Source organism: Cygnus olor, chromosome 3 (assembly GCF_009769625.2).
Source record: "Cygnus olor isolate bCygOlo1 chromosome 3, bCygOlo1.pri.v2, whole genome shotgun sequence".
NCBI lineage: Eukaryota > Metazoa > Chordata > Aves > Anseriformes > Anatidae > Cygnus > Cygnus olor.
This window is the reverse complement of record NC_049171.1, coordinates 67,772,477-67,790,103: the sequence shown is the minus strand read 5'-3', so window position 1 is coordinate 67,790,103 and position 17,627 is coordinate 67,772,477. Positions and strand designations below refer to the sequence as shown.

General features: G+C 34.9%; 1 protein-coding gene across 28 annotated transcripts in view; it reads right to left on the bottom strand.

The window, feature by feature from the left end:
* Positions 1-17,627, bottom strand: part of SYNE1 (spectrin repeat containing nuclear envelope protein 1) — a 302,466-nt gene that overhangs the window by 195,660 nt on the left and 89,179 nt on the right. For all 28 annotated transcript variants that reach the window (XM_040553823.1, XM_040553826.1, XM_040553827.1 and 25 more), the window contains 15 exons: positions 17,072-17,274; positions 15,311-15,475; positions 13,690-13,842; positions 13,110-13,253; positions 12,564-12,737; positions 11,255-11,413; positions 9,529-9,693; positions 8,780-8,914; positions 7,737-7,895; positions 7,210-7,418; positions 6,306-6,414; positions 4,916-5,080; positions 3,184-3,351; positions 2,140-2,316; positions 858-998 (listed from right to left, as the gene is read on the bottom strand). In XM_040553823.1, coding sequence (XP_040409757.1) covers positions 858-998; positions 2,140-2,316; positions 3,184-3,351; positions 4,916-5,080; positions 6,306-6,414; positions 7,210-7,418; positions 7,737-7,895; positions 8,780-8,914; positions 9,529-9,693; positions 11,255-11,413; positions 12,564-12,737; positions 13,110-13,253; positions 13,690-13,842; positions 15,311-15,475; positions 17,072-17,274 — 2,426 coding nt within the window. The remainder of the gene's footprint in view (positions 1-857; positions 999-2,139; positions 2,317-3,183; positions 3,352-4,915; positions 5,081-6,305; positions 6,415-7,209; positions 7,419-7,736; positions 7,896-8,779; positions 8,915-9,528; positions 9,694-11,254; positions 11,414-12,563; positions 12,738-13,109; positions 13,254-13,689; positions 13,843-15,310; positions 15,476-17,071; positions 17,275-17,627) is intronic.

Below are 17,627 nucleotides of genomic sequence, written 5' to 3'. Positions count from 1 at the left end.
TATTCATTTTAACAAACTGTATCCACTGAACTTTGGAAAGGAAAACTATGTATGTCCAAAAGATATTAACTCAACTAATGGAAATTTATTCTATAGCTCTTCATTTTTTTGTTGTTTGCTTTAAATGAATTTTTGAATATTATATGCTTTCAGTAACCATCTATATTTTATATTACACTGCCCTTTAAAGAGATGACTTTGTAGTATCTTGTAGCTTGTAACTTCACTTGGTTTAGTAGCTATTTTCTATCATACATAGTAAATGTGCTCCAGAACAATGGATTCAGAGAATAAGCAGGGTAGGTATAATGTGGTATCAGGTACACCACAGGGTAAAAATGTCATGAAAAACACAGCACTATGGGAAGTCTATCACTTATATTACTTCTGTATTAGTAAATAAATTGGGCTGGAATAATTTTCTTTTATTAAGGGTAAGTGGCATGTTATAGCTTATAGGTTCCATAAAGTGGAATTCTTTTGTCTCCTCAGGGCTAGAAAAGTGTTAGTTGCCACAAGCCACATACATGACTTTGCCAAGTACACTATCAATGATGATGTGCCAGAGCTTGATACTGTTTAGCTTACCAGTATAGACAATTACCAAGCATAAAATGGGAAGTCTTTAAAATAATTTTACCATTTTATCATTTTATACATTCAGATGCAGATTTTGAATAATTCTTCGTTATGTTTTTAAGAGATAACATTTTACCTCTGAAGTTTATGTAGTCTCTAAACTGTATACGGAATTTGCATCAGCATTAACAATAAAATATTGTATGCAATATGCTCAGAATATGTTAACAAAAAAGGCAGAAAGATATCTCAGTTCCTGTATCTCACACAGTGAATACCTTTGTCTGATCCAGTTCTGAAGAGAGGCTCTCTAAACTGCTAAAATTTAAGATACGTTCAAGTGCAGAGCTTGCTTGATTAAGGTATTTTACAACTGTTTCTTTGTCCCTTTCAAACTGCTCCCATTTATTTATTGTGACCTACAAAAAGAAAACAATAACAAAAAAGAAAAACAAACAAACCACAAAGACAAAAAGGACAAAGAAGAGAAAAAATAAAAAAGAAGGAATTTCATTTCAAGTTACAGAAAATTAAAAAAACAGAAACATCTAACATAAAATAATTTCTCCTGAAATGCCACCTACTCTACAGATGAAACTGTTTTGAACCCAAAAAAGAGTTTTTCTTTGCATTTTCACACTGCTTCACTGATTTTGCACACTGTTCAATCTGTAAGGTGACAGAAATGTTTAAAACTTATATTTGAATGTCCTTTAAGTCTGAAGTGATGACTGCAGATGCTTATGCTTATAGTGACAGGAAGTCAGCAATATCTAAAAGGATTTTATGAAATAAAACCTTTACTTGGACATAAGAATCTGTTTAGTTTTGATCGTATTAAATTTTGACCAACATTTTATTGACTAGCATTTTATTACCAGTCACAAGAATTATGACAAATTAATTATGAAAAAATAATTAACAAATATTTACTTGATTCTGAAGCAAAGCAAAGCAAAATTAAGGTTTCATATATAGGATTCTTTAGGAAAAAAAATGGTTTTGTTAATAAATTGTTACTTTAAGAAGTTATTTGGGCTCTGTTGATCATGTTATTTTTCAGTCAGTGATTAGTTATACAACCTAAAGTATTCCACTTGATTTTTCTGTGATTTTTTTATTTCCTTCTCTAGATTTAGGATGACAGCAAGTATTCCACATAGTAGCTGTGAGGCTTATATTTGCACAACATCTGCACAACATTATTACTCTATCATTCTGCCTTAGTACTCTCAAATAAAGGTCCATGTCATCTTTAATAACCAGGGGTGATAATTAGCCCATCCAAAAAAATAATTCATAGATGTCTACCTAAACTATATTGTGACTGAAAAGTTGGGACTTTTAAACATTTCCAAACAAAATGCTAGTTCTTTATTTAGAAGTATCTAGCAGCTTCAAGAAGTTTTGATGCAGGCACTGATCACGAAAACCTCAAGGATCAACATTCAAAGGTGAGAATGAAAGTTCTGACTTTTTATATAAAATATTTTTTCTTCCTAATAAAAAAAATGGAGAAGAATAAAGCATATGTTTTTATTTCTGCTTGCAAGGACCCACCTGCAATTGCTCTTCACGTTTCTCCATAGTCTGCTGCATGTTCTCCAGCGTTCCTTCCAACTTTAGTAAATCCTCCTGCATTGTGCTTGGCAGTCCACCTTCAATCTGCAACTGTTTAGCTTGGAAAATCTGCTGTTGCACATCTTGTCTCTTTGCACGGAGTCTCCTAGTCCTTTGCTAGAAGGATTCATCCAACAGGAATGATCAGACTTTTTAGCTCATTTGGGAAATTGGCACACTGAAACCACTTTCTGTGGTTTGCAATAGGTGTGCACTGAAAGTAATAAACAGAGAAATAGACTGTGCAAGTATTACTTGAGTCACATATACTCATAGAGTATATGACATGAATTCCAAAAGGTGTATACACCTCCTGTGTCATAGAAATGGAAGAGGGAAAGTGACAATATATGGCCATTCATCCAAAGAAATATTTTAGAAAGAAGAAGCTACAACAGTCGAGCAACTGCAGCAGTACCCAAAGGTGCATGCATTCCTCATGAGTGCCTTGAAGTATCTGCTTCTGCTCTGTATTCTTTGAAGAACAGATTGGAGCCTTGGATTGATTAAAGCAATATATCAGCTTGCTTTATAGCACTGTCGGAAACTCCTAAGACTACATCCCCTTTACTAACATGCCCGACCCATTACCAGCCTTGCTATGCAAGCTGACAGTTGCCCAGTCAATTCTACTCTGGTCTTTGTCAAAGTATTTTTTCACCATACCAGACTTTATACCAAGAGAGAGAGAAGAGTGCGAGAACTCAGGGAGAAGTTAACTGTTCCTACTACCTATCCTATGATGAGTAACGATTGCAGAGTATTGAAAGAACAATACGAACCTTAACACATACAACAGCTTTTAAAACACCAAAGAGTTCAGATAAAATAGAGGCAAGACATCATAGTGCCTGGTTATGACTCTTGCAAGCTTTGACAGAGAGAGCTATGCTACTGGACATAACGTAGTTCAGTAATTACATACCTCCTGCCTTAAAGAAGAAAAAAAATCAAATACGGACATAGGTGAAGAAATTGCCCTACCTGATGATGAAACAGGAGTTGCTGAGCTTGTAATAAACTTTCAGTATCCAGGATCTTTTCAGCCTCTGCTTGGGCTTCTTTAGAGTTGTTGATTAACTCTTCAATTGTGCTTTTAACTTCTTCTTTGTACTGAACACAGTCTCCAAGAGTGCCTAATGCCTTTTCAATCTACAATTAATGATAACTTTATATGTTTCATGTTAAAAGACAAATCTATATTGTAAGGACATGTATATATGTGGAATACTTTTTGTAAAAAATGAATTGTTTTACAAAAGACTTACAAAATTGTCTTAAAAAAAATTGTAAAGACCGAACTGTCTAAATTTTTATATCTTTAGAATTCTTAGTGTACACCTTTAACTTTACATTGGTGAGTGATTGTAGCCTTAAAATGTGACTGTAGAGAGCTTTGTCTTGCTTAGACATACTCCCTACTACATTGACATAAGGTGGATAGCTGTCTAAATAGAGAGAGAGTGCTAGGCACTGAAATCGGCTCCTCAGGGCAGTGGTCATGACATCAACCCTCCAGGAGTTCAAGCAGATTTTGAACAACGCTCTTAGACATACAGCTTAATTTTTAGGTATCCCTGTGTAGAACCAGGGGTTGGACTCTATGGTCATTGTTGACCTGTTCCAACTTGGGATATATTATTCTGTTGCATTTTTAGATTCAAAACAAGTTTAGATTCTAGTTCTTAATTTTCTGTTGTAGCTTCATGAACTTGTGTTCCCCTTGGCTCTGACTTTCGGAGGAAACAAAAAGCAAAAGTACTTTAATATATTAAAAAAAAAAAAAAAGGTATTATTTATTTATTGCCATCACTTGGAATTCATAACATTGGTTCTCCCCAACTTTCCAAATATACTTTTCTCATGATGGAAATTCAGAAAATTTTGATTAAATACATGGAACTTTTACACAGTTTGAACACTTATGAGGTCTCCACAAGGATTGACATTAACAGTGAAATTTGAAGCCTTTCTCTGTACTGAACTATTTTTCAAATTGATCTGTTCTGACTTCTAAGTGTAGGAGGTACCAAGTTTCTCCTAATCTTTCTTTTTACTGTAAAAACTGTGAAGTGGTAAGATCCCTAAGATCCCACAGACCTCAAGGGTTCAGTGAATTCTGAGAAGTTTTACTTCTTATTGACTAGAAACTTCCCATGATTTCAACAGTTCCAGTATCTCATTACCATTCAGACCTCAGATAATTGTGGCCTTTTTTGGCAAATTCAGTGCATGTTTGACATCTAAATGATTTGAAATCACCTCACAGTATTTCCTTTATTATTTCAGTATAAAAGGTTCACAAATTAAGACTAAAAACAAGGTGTATATCCTACAGTCGATAGGTTTTCCCAATGTTAATTAAGAACTGATTTTAGAAAACTATTTTTTGCCTCTAAAAATACTGACGTTTTGATTCTATAAATATTTTATTTACTAGGACACATTCCAGTTCTGACCAAAAAATAAAAAAGGATCTATTATAAATCTATTATAATACTGTTTGTATCTTTTATCTGCTTGTCTCACAGCTTTGCTACCCAGACAGTACAAATGGTTTTTTGTTTATTTTTTTCATTGCTGAATGCTTGCAGCTTAATTAACACACACACACACACACACACATGTATATATATAAGGAAACTTGTGAAGCCATAACTGATGTCATTTCATATGACACTGTAAATGGAGATTTCTTGTGTCCCTCATTCTGTACCTCAGCCAGCAAATCCAGGAGTCCCTTGAAGTCACTGGAAAGTTTACATAGCTCATCCTCTGTCTTTTTGGCCTCCATATCAGTACATACTGAAGCCAGAACAGCAAGTCTAGATTTCAGCCAGCTGTGATTTTCTCCTTGCTTGTTAATATGCTGCCTGATTTCCTATGGAAGAATCAAAACATATTTTCTTCAAGTAAATAAAATATATTAATGAGTGGCATTCATGGCATCAGTTCAAAGATTAGTGGTATAAACATACTATTTTTGTTCTTATCTTGAAACACTAGAAACGTAAAATTTTTCTGATCGCATACTCTATCTAATTCTGTTCCAATCAGTGGCTAGTTTTTTGCATTTGCTCCACAGACTTTACAGAACTGCCTTCTATAAAATAGTAGTAGATTTATTTTTACTCACAAACTAGCATTTTTTACTTATAGAAGATGGATAGATATTTGGTATCATGTATATATTTTTCATAGATCGACCAAATTTCTTAGTTACAATTTAAATCTTAAATGCTAACTTTCTCAAACATAAACATCATATAAGATTCTACTACATACTTCTTCTTCCATTTCAATATGTATTTTTTCAATCTTTTCATCCAGTAGTTATTTTATGTCTTTGTATCAATGCTGGTAAGAAGCTGTCAGCAAGTAAACTACATGAATAAATTAGACTCTCTGGAGCAGAAGCACCCATTTAGCTAACGGTCTTTCTGCTTTATCAAGGTCACCCTAATTTTATTTCTCTGCACAGCTGGCCTTTACAAACTGTTCATGACTTTCACACAGTTTTATGTTATGTGATATTCCTATTTTGGCTTCTAACATGTGGAGAGAAAAAAAAAGAGGTTAGGTCTGAAGGACTAGAAGGACTGAATCTTAAACTGTCCTACTATTTCTCTTACCATTCACCAACGCAAAAGTGAATGGTAGACTATTTCTGCCTCCCCTGTTATACTATTGTAGAAGAGAAGTCTTATTACAGATGTTTTCCCTAAATGTTTTGTAAATGTAGGGCAATAACTTGATCCTTCAAAAACACCCAGTCCAGAAATTTTGGCTTTTCTTTGCACCAAACTTTTAACTGTACATACAGCAGAATGAGGGGCAAGTACTTAGTGTACTTCTATATTTTGGGTGGTCTGAATATACTGGTAAAGGGGCCTGCTGTTCTCTAAATTTCTAGGATTAGGAACTTATGCCATGATTTGTTGCACATGGAATTTTGTCCTGGGAATATTTTTAAGAATTCTAAGAGACAGCAGAACTTTATTCATGGTTTCCACACTAAAACAATTGCAATACTTCAGAGTACAGTTTTATTCAGAGACCCAGTATCAATGAGTGTAGTTTAGTTAGAATATAAGCCAAGGGCTCACCCCCACAGATGATTTAAACTGCTCATATTTGGCAGTATCATTGACACTTTCCTTTATCTTCTTTAGTTCTCTTTCTGTTGATGAAATCCAATTTGCCAATTCGGAAAATCTGAAATAAAACATCACATAATGCGTTCAGCTCTGGGGTCCCCTGTATAAGAAGGACATGGACCTATTAGAACGAGTCCAGAAGAGGGTCATGAGGATGACCAACAGGCTGGAGCACCTCTCCTATGAAAACAGGCTGAGAGAGTTGGGGTTGTTCAGCTTGGAGAAGAGAAGGCTTCGGGGAGACCTTATAGAAGCCTTCCAGTACCTAAAGGGCAACTACAGGAAAGCTGGAGGTGGACTCTTCATCAAAGAGTGTAGCAATAGGACTAGGGGTAATAGTTTTAAACTGAAAGAAGGTAGATTTAGATTAGACATTAGAAAGAAGTTCTTTACTCAGAGGGTGGTGAGGTACTGGAACAGGTTGCCCAGAGAAGTTGTGGATGCCCCATCACTGGAAGTGTTCAAGGCCAGGTTGGATGGGGCTTTGAGCAATCTGATCTAGTGGGAGGTGTCCCTGCCCATGGCAGGGAGGATGGAATTATATGATTTTTAAGGTCCTTTACAATCCAAAATATTCTGTGATTCTGTGATAATGCAAAGCAAGGAAAAAAGACAATGACTACCACTGTTAAATGGTAACCTCTTAAATTTAAGCTAATAATTATAAAACCCTCAAAACCCCACCATTATTTGTGGAATCACTACATATAGTTATAGTTAGCTTGAAGTCAAGAACACAGTATTTACCATTCTTTACATGGTACTGATCTACATGGTACCGATCTATAATGACATTTCAAGGAGTGATCACACACAATGCACTACCAGACCCCTCTAGGAATTGGGCTGACACCTGTTCTTATAGCCCTTCCAGGTGTCCGAGTGCTCTGTTAGTTTTGTGTATGTGCTGTCTATCTGGGATTTCAGCTCCTTCAGGATTCGTTGGCTACTTTCCAGTGTAGCTCTCACTGGATCAGAAACTGGAAGTTTTTGGCAGAGTTCCTCAATTCGTTGTAGTCTCTTCTCACACAGATGGTAAGATCCCTTGTCACCGAAGAACAGCTAATGGGAGACAAAGCAGAGAATTCAATAATAATCTAATTGGCAGAAATCACAAAGCATATCTATATATTTGCTGTAAACTGGTCATACATGCTGCTACTAGGTCATACATGCTCCTACTAAGCTTCTAGGTATTAGCATGAAAGGATCAATTCCAAATGATTTTATTTATTTATTTATATATTTTATTAAAGGTCCAAAGCATTGAACTGATTCAGTTGTGCACGGTGTTTGGTGGCTTGAGTTGGTCAGATGTGTTTATCATTTATATTCAGATGTATTTCTATACATGCCCACTTGGTGGCGTATAGTTCATACCATGTGCTCCTCGATCATCCTTTCTTTGCCTTCTCTGGTTAGCACCTTGTTCTGACGAGCTAGTTCAGCTTTGCACTCCTCCACCGTGACCAGAAGCTTGTTTTTCTGCACTTCAATCTTCAAATGAATCAAATGATATGGAGCTTCTGTTTGAAGATCCTACATTCCCACAGGGGCAATAAACAAGCACAGAAATAAAACAATACACCCATTACCTGAGTGTGAAGTAACTGCAAATAAATTATCTAACAACTCCTAATATAGAAAACAAGGCATCTTAGATGTTTTAGATCTAAGATGTCTCTTAGAAAGATGATAAAGACATATGTTTGTGAGATCCAGAATATGTATTTATAAGGCACGTCTCAGAGATATCTTGGCTCTTGACCAGATATACGAAGTACTTCCTGTTTCAAAACAATAAAACAAAAAATAATAGTGAACCTATATTCACACCTGCTTTCAGAGGTTCCTGTTTGCATGCCAGTGAGAAACCACTAATTCTTCACTCCAACTCTGACCTACAACATGTTGTAACAGGCAAAAATTCTACAGCTTATGAGAAATGTCTGTTCAGTTGTCTGAGTTTGTTCGGTTTGTTCAGAGTTTTTGGCAGAAGACTCAGAGTAAACCGACAGCCTGATTTCTTGCAAATTTGCTTTCCTAAGGTTGGGAAAGTAATTGCAGTCATCTAACATCAGCATAAAGTAAGAAAAGCTAGCACTTAGGCTCAACAAATATTCTTAACACAGGTATCATTATGTCTGTACACAGGGGAAGAAATTAAGGTTTCATAATTGTTTTCTCTCATTTCCTGAATTTTGACCACTTAGATTATCAGTGCTTTTTCAGGAGGGTATTTGTAGGTGTACGTGTATCTAGTGTAGTAAAATATAGATTTTTTTCCAACTGTATGAGAAGTCAAAGAATACAACTAATTTATTTATTTATTTATTGTAACCTATATTCAGCATATAGGTCATGCAGAAACTTTCCCAAGTTAACACTTAGAATGTCCAGAGAAATCATTCAATGTCACTAACCTTCCACTGCCTATGGAGTTTCCTCACAGCTTCCTGCAGGCTGTGTTGCTCTTGTTCAGGAAGGATGTCAGTAAGTTCATCGCAAGCTTTCAGGAAGGCATTTAGGACTCTCTGATCCAACTGGTTAAAGAATTCCTGAGTTTGAAGTGAAAGGTGAAAAGTCAGATGACAAAACTGGTTATTGATATGATAACCTGCTAGCATGAAGTTCCTTAACACACACTGTAAGTTTCAATGTCACATCTGTTGCATTGAAGAAGTAGAGTTTGAACTAAGGAAAACTTTGTCTATCTATTTATAGTCCAGCAAATTAATTTATTCTGGGGCACCCAGACAGTACATTGATATGGTGTTTTAACTAGAATAATTTTTAAAGCCACTTGTGTAAGTAATCGTTATAATACACAAACGAATATTCATTCATATGAAAACCCAGTAGTGGATGTGTGAGCCTGTCAAAACACAGACTAATGCTCTCACTCCAAACAGTTCTATAGGCAAAACCAACCTTCATGTCTAAGGGGTTCTTCTCTCTGCACTTTCTGGTTGCTTACATTCACCAATAAGAAGGATGATTATTATACATATTTTTCTTTTAACTTTTTTTTTCCCCAATCTTAACATTGACCAGGTCCGTATCACTTCAAAATATGGAAGAAATCTATGTCAATTTTAAAATTAAATAGGTTTTTCACTTGTATGTCATGCACTTAAAGATTTCCATGAGGAAAATTAGAGAATGTACTCACACTATGCTTCCTGAGAAGTTCTTCAGGATTTCCTTTTTCTTTTAAGCAACAATTGGCAATCTGTATAACTTTCTCCAGTTCTGCTCTAGACTCCTCAAATTTCTTCATCAGACGGCTATTTGCTTCTATGTTTTTTCTCCATTCACCAGCTTTCCTGACCATATTCTGAGTTATAAACAAAGAAAATTAATTGGCACTTTTTCGCTGCTTTTTATTTACTCTTTTACCACAATCTTACCTAAAAATGAATTTGATTGGTGTCACTCTTGCAAAGACATTTTATTCACAGCTGCTCCTCTTCTCCCTTTCATGTTCCCATTTTCCCAGTTTTTAATACCTATACAAAGGCTCACCCTAATGTCATCCTCGATTCAATTAAAAATGGATAGTTATTCAATACAGATGTCTGTGATACTTTCAGAATGCCTAAGCCATTTGGCTAACATTTATTTCCCAAAGACTGCTTTTAAATGTAAAACAGTTGTTGTTTTGTTTAAATGTTTGTCATTGCATTTCTCCTTTTATCAGACTACCAGCTTCTGCACCAACCCCTGATTAAAAAATGAGGGGATGGGATCAGAGGGGAGAGACATATAAGCATGGTTTAACCTATGGATCCAACCAGTTCATTGCTACAGATCTGACCTGGAGGTTTGAACAATAATCATTCTAGTAGGCCACATGTCAAACCATGTAAAAGGCTGCTTAAAAGAGATATTTTTTTGTTGCTTAGTTTATACTTCTCTTGTTTTGAAACCTTACATTCTGTCCTGGTACATGGCATTATCCAGCAGTTACAACCCATAAACAAATAATAAATGTTAACAGGACAAATGATCAGTTCACCGGTTCAGCTGCACCAAGGTAATACCAACACTGTGTACTAACCACACACTTTGCTATCCTCACTGATTACTAACCCCAGTGTAAAGGAATTACAATGGTTTTACCCAGTGAGCTAATCAAATCTGTAGTTGTCAATTTAAACATCTTGCTAAGCCTTTTTAAAGGTTGCAGATAAATTTGTGTAAAATAATAAAATTGTATAGGAATGTAGTCTTTACATGAGAAAAAGCAAATTTCCAGATCCATAAATATTTTAAGCCCGGAGATAAATCACTGTCCATCCTTACAGAAAACAGAATAATTAATGTTTAAACATGGTGAATTTATCAAGACAATCGTATCTGCCTCTGTAAACATAAACATAACTTAAATAGATGATTTCTAAATGGTAAATCAAAAACTACAGATCTTTAAGTAGAACCCACAAAGTACAATAAAATTTTTGAAATCCACCTCTCAGGGACAACTCTTTACTGACAGATGATTGTCTGCAGCTTGAAATTCAGTTTAGATAGCCTTACACAACAATACATTACAACAATAATTGCCTGAAAACAAATCTAATAGAACCCAGTATCTGGAGATCTTCACCCAAGAAAATGTTTGAGTTCGTGACAGACTGGGGCTAAGTAGCCCTGAAAATATCAATATTACTAATAACATAGTAATGTTCTAATAATTCTAATAAGAATTCTAAAGCTAAAGTGGATTCTAGCCCTAAGTGCATTTTTATATTAACAAATGTAAATTCTGACTTTATCTTCAGGATCCACTGCATTTTCTGATGAAATACAAAGCCCCAGACCAATAGCAGCAATTGCAAATCTTTCTGCATATGAAGAAGATTTCAAAAATACGCACCAAGGTGTTACATAAGTACCTGAAAAGTAATCTGAACTTGTGTAACTTTCTTCTGAAATGTTGACTGATGGAAATGCTGCAACACTTCACTAGAAGCCACGCACTGCAGGATGCTCTGACTATTTCCCTCAATGAGGGACAAAGCTTTCTTGCAGTTTTCTTGATAAGCTACCAAATCCTGAAAGAAAGAAACATATATCCACCCTGGCCAGGAATAAAGGAGAGAAAAGTTTGGCAAAATAACAGGAAGATGTTTTTTAACAATAACAAGGTAAAAACACCAAAAAAAAACCAACAACAACAACAAAAAAACAGCCTACAGAAAATGTTAGATGGAATGAAAAATAGAGTTCTATATGTAAAATAAATAAACAAACAAAACAAAACAAGAAAAAAAAACAGACACATGCCAAAGCCCTTTGGATATTTTTGTAGAATACAGGTCAGTGCATAAATCTGTGATTTAATTTTATGTGATGTCCGTATTTATATTACAATTCTAATTTTGCTGTGAAAATAGACATCAGAATGACAACTCTCAATAGCAGACTGATCTTGCCTTTCAGCAAATTAATCTTTCCTGTCAGAAGCCTTCATATAAATGAGAAGATTTCAGTTCCTTGATGGCAAACAACTGCAGAAGAAACATGGAATTTTATGATGACATTCTGAGTCTGGGCAACATCAGGAAAGAGGAAAAGAGTACTCAGACTGCTTCTTAAACAGCAGACTGGACACATGACTTGTGTTGTGTTCACGTACAGAAGAGGACTGTTGTGATTGAACAGTCAAGCTCACTAGGTCATTTTTTTACCCAAGTACAATCAAAGCTTGAAGTCGCTGGAAAAGAAGACCCTTCTCGTTGACTTATGCCAATCTCTCCACATTGCAGGCTTGAAGTATTTTTAAGTACGTATACATAAATCACACTAATGTAAACATATAATACACAGTATATATAATATTATACATTATATGTATAATATATATAATATGTTATATATAATATTTTATATATATATATATATATATATATATAATATTTACATTTCTAACATTTCAGTCCTATTTCCACAACAAAGATCTCGTATTTGCACCTTGGATTGAGAAACCATGGGCTGTAGTGGGGGAACATAGTTTTCAATCCTTGTATGTTTATGCCTAGCTGACTTTAGGATAGGTTATGTTTATTGCCTGAATATGAAGAAACATTTGGGCAGCTGACCAAATTAAAATAAAAAATCTTAGTAATCGAATTGTACATATAGAAAATGAAATAGTCAGAGAAAGCAAATCCTTTTTTAAAGCAAGTCGTTTTATAAACTTACTTGAGCTTTTTGTTTAAGAAGTGTTGTAGACTGTGTTTCAGGATCCTGGATAGAAATTATTTCATTGACTTTTTCAAGAGATTCATAAAAATTTGTTATTTGTTTCTCCAGTTCTTCCAGTGGAGACAGCAGATGCTGACTTTCATACAGCAGGGCACAGGAATACTCCTTAACCTTTTGGTCATTGTAAAGAAAAATAATTATTAAAAAGGTAATAAAATTCAATAAATAGTAGCTTCATTTACACATAAATTTATATAGTTGGTAACTGTCTCTTTTAAGATCAATCCCAGTACTGTATAACTTTAAAAATAAATAAAATAAAATAAAATAAATTTAAAGATGGTAGTCTTGAGGTCTGAAAGAAGTAATATTTTCTCTACCATTAATTCACTCCATTGTTACTACAGACATACATTTGCTCAAATGCATATTCCTGTTTGTTTTTTTTTTTCTTTTTTTTTTTTTTTTCCCTCTCTCATGCAGCTTACTGGTTACTAGTTCAGCAGTCAACACCATGTATAGTAGAAAAATGTATTCTGCAACCTTGCTTATCTGCTCTTTGATCCTTGTCAAAGTTGCAAGCATTTCATTTACTTCCTCTTGGGAAACTTCTTTTGTAACAAGTTGTGCTGTTCTTGCGACCATTTTGTACTGAGCTTCCATGGCAGGCAATTTCTGTTTAATATTCTGTAACAAATGTTTCAAGAAAATTTTCAACAATAGCATTCATGCATTCATGGAAGATTCAAGCCTATTACCAAGTGATGTGAGATATATATTCCAATTTTTGTCCTGTCTGACTTTGTGAAGCTTGAATCGTAATTCAAATGCATGCAAAATGTGCCAAAGGGTATCAAATCAGCTCACCCGGATGTGATTTGAAACTAAACAGAAAGAAATATCCAGATGGACGGTGTTTTGGAAATGTGCTCTAGAAACATCACTCATAGAACACAAGGATTTAGATCAGCCATAGGAGAAGCTATACAAAAATAACACTAGTGAAGAAGAGTAATAATGGAAATGCATACTAATATGATTTTATGCTTTATCCTCAGAATTAAATAGTTACACGCCTCTCTTTTATAAAAGGGAAAGAAAAGAATGGAAGGAAGAGACTTACTTCTAAGTCTTGTACAAACATCTTGACATCTAGGAAGGACACTTCTACAGGTGCTGAAAATTTTCTATTGTTTTCATCAACAAAGGCCCTCAAACTGGCAACACCATCCAGGTATTCCTTCCGCATTTTGTCCAGTTCATCTGCTCGAGCATACTAAAAAAGTGTAAAGTAAAAAGAAAGAAAGAAACAAAAAAGCTTATCCAAATGACATATGTGGCTACTAAATAATTACTTGAGAAAATTAGCATGTTTTTAGAGCAATTTTTTGCTAGAAAAATTGTATTCAATAAAATATGAAGTAATGGAAAATATTCTACACTAAGAGTTTTATTTATTTTCAGCAGTGCTGATGCTAAGAAGAACATTCAAATTAGAGTTCAGCCTTTTTTAAGGTATGGATTTTTCCAAGAACTCCAAACTCTCACTGGTTTTTAACCTAGAATCAATGTCTCTATTAATTTCTCATTACCTACAGTGCCAATTTTGAAAGTTCAGCAATGAGAAATAATACAGAAAGCCTAGAAAAGCTGAAAAAGAACAGAAAGTCCAGTAAAAACTGCTGGCTGGAAGAAGGGAGAACACAGGAGGTGTTACAAGGGAGAAAGCACTGTATAATGGAAGTGGAGACAGGCTATGCTTTCACAGACAGCATGTGAAAGACATAAGACAAGAAATACATTTCTCTGGGCATTACAGTTCCACAGTGAATCACCCTAAATATTATTAGCAAATAAAACTTGACAACATTCTAGTTTGTAAAAGTTACAATAAAAAAAAAGTGTACACTCATAATCTGCTTTTCCATTTAACTTGATTGCAATGGAACTAATCATGCCAATTAAAAAAGCAGATTCAACATCTTCAAACGGGCAACTGCCAACTGAAGGCTGCTGAAAGGGAAAAATCCATGAGATGTATATCGACAATAAGCAAAAATATTTTCAATTGTGTTTATAAGGTGTGAAACACTTGTGCGTAGTTTTATCTTCTCTTGTGCCTTTTAATAAGAACATAAAAACATTTATTTTCCAAACAGTTGAATCTCTTTCATGAGACAGATCTGTATTTTTATTTTTAGTTTTAGTTTTTAAATTGGCTATAAGTACCTCCTGGTTCATGAGATGGAACTAATGTCTGACTGATTTGGGGAAAACATTTAGCTAACTAATTTGCATTGCACCTGCTTATGGTTGTAGTACAGTAATTGAACACAACTTCCATTAAAGGGTAATAAAAATATGCACTTTCAACATTTTCCCTATTTAGTTTTACAGCCATTGTTATTGCAAGCTCTATGTAAAACCAATCATTTTCTTAAAAGAAAGTAGACGTAATGCATGAATAACAATCACCGTATTATGACAGTAAAGAAAAAATACGGGCTATACCAGCTGAAAATGTCTACAAAAAAAGAAAAAAAAATATAACCCAAAAGATAAACAAGACAAATGCCCCAATAGCAGTAAACTACTGGCAGGGTTTAATTTCATATTTAAATAATCATGAAAAGTTAGGCACATTAGTAAGCTGTTGTATAGTCCTGCTAGTGGGGCAAATCTGTCTTACTGGCATGGAAATTACAAAGTAAACATTTAAACATAAAAACAGCAAAACCACATACTTGTTTAACTTGCATAAACAACTCTCTCCATCTTCCATTTAGTAACAGAAGTTGCTGTTTAAGGTCTCTGGAAATGGCCTCATCACATGTTTCAATCAGAAAATTACCAGCATCATTCATGGCTGTATGCTGTTGGATCCAATGAGGTAAGTGCCGGAAAAAATCCTGAAGAAAAAAATGAATGCACATTCTTAAACCTTTGCAAATAATATTTACCTTAAACCATTAAACTAAATTTTAGCCACCCGTTAATGGTTTGATAAAACATTTTGAACAATCATTCCCTAAAACACTTTATATTGGATATATCGTAATAGAATTTTGAACTGTTTGAAGACAGCCTACTATATTAAAAATTGCTACTAGTTTACTCATAGCTCATTTTACTGTGGTGAGTAGCTTCAGTTGAACTAATGGAACTCCTCCATAAGAGAAAGGATTTGGTCAGTAACTAAAAACACTTAGAATAAAATTTCTGATCTGAGAAAATTGATCCTTCACTACTGCTTCCTCCTATCTCAGAGAAGGTGAGAGCTTAAGTGAAAAGGATAGCTGTGACTGATTTCTTTCCCCCACCCCACTAAGACAGCCTAAATAGCCCACCCATTGTACATCTTGTAGGAAGGTACACATGACATTAATTGGCAGAGAAGACAAAGACCAACTTCGTCCCTTCTCCCCTTCCTTTTTGCTCTGCAAGAGAATGGGCTGTTATCTAAGTTATCTAAGGATGGGAGTTACTTAAGGCAGGTATCTCCAGGCACTATGGTCATAGCTATACCAGCAAACTAAACAGTACTCGATCACTGTCCCATGATTGTCCACATTATTTAACATATGGCTTTGGCTTCTGCCAGCTGCCCTTCTCCCAAACAGTATGCAATTCAGTGGAGAGCACAGGGCAAGTACTGTTCCAAATAGTCTGAATCAAAGAGGACACTTTCTTTAGGTGGAGAAATAGAGTGGCCGCAAACGTGCAAGCTGAACCATGCCACTTGGTCCTCAAGACCAAGGAAGAGGCACTGACTCATTTTGTTACTGGCTCTCAATCTAGAATTCCAAGACTGCTTATCTGACAGTGACAGTGCTATGCCATCCCTTGCTTAGGGTCAGATGTGAAAAAGCCCTGTCCAACTGTAATGCCAGTCATCTGAAGTTTTGGAGCTACAGTTCTTAAACTTTACAGTTATATTTGTCAGAACTTACCTACATGTAAAAACATTTCTGATACAATTACGTTTTTGATACAACCAAAGAGAAAATTTTAAATGGATATATACTGCTTAAAATTGTTGAAGAAAGAGTAGAACAACAGTGTTTTAAATTCTCAAAGCTGAGATCAGTAATGAGTACAGATACCCTGTACTGATGTATCAGTGAATAACCATCGTTCTTTAGTAAGCTAAATGTGCAGTTTGAATCTTCTATATGTTGCAGAGCATAGCCTTTGCTTTGTGCCAAGACTGTCCTTCGTGAATACAGGCAAAACTAAGTAAATCTACTGAATCTGGCACTGTCCAGTTCTCCTTATTAGGAGACAGGAGAACTGTCCTGGTCAGCCTTATTAGAGGTCAAGAAGGAATGAGAAGATGGAGCAAACTACTCAAGTCCTTGAATCTATCAATGAATCCACTAAAAAGTTCCAGCCTGAACCTCTCTCTCTTGTATGACATTTTTTAAAACAACCTAAGGAAATGCAGAAGTATATAGCATATTTCATAATTTACAAAATAGGCAAATATATATGGTATTAGTTCATACCTTTTTAGAATGTTCAGGCTGATTAAGCATTTTTTCGGCATCCTCCAACCAGGCTTGCAGACCTGCCACAGTGCTGCTGTATCTGTCCCAATTAGCAATTACTTCTTCCAACATGCTTCTTACACTTCTCACCTCTACCGAGAGGTTCCTCCACTGTGCTGTTGTTTCATTCATGAATTTCATCACATTCTCAACTTCTTCCACTGACATACAGGAATGAAATCAATTATTTAAGTTTATTATTAAGCTTCTGTGAAGCTTAATTTTATTCTACGCTTATCCATTCTCATCAGGGAATTATATTTTACTAAAACTGCTGTTTCAGAAGGCTTATACACGTGCTCAGTTGATAGCCCAATTTTTAGTACAAAATTTATTACTGAAAAATTAACCATGTGAATCAAAGACAGAGGAAAGTACATAAAATGAGTGCCATATTTGAATAGAAACACTGCATATTCATTTTGATGTTCATTTCTAATTTGCAGTAAAAGAAATCAAGAGAGAAAATTAATTTAAAAATAAAGTAGTAGAGATGTGTAATGTAAAAACAAAT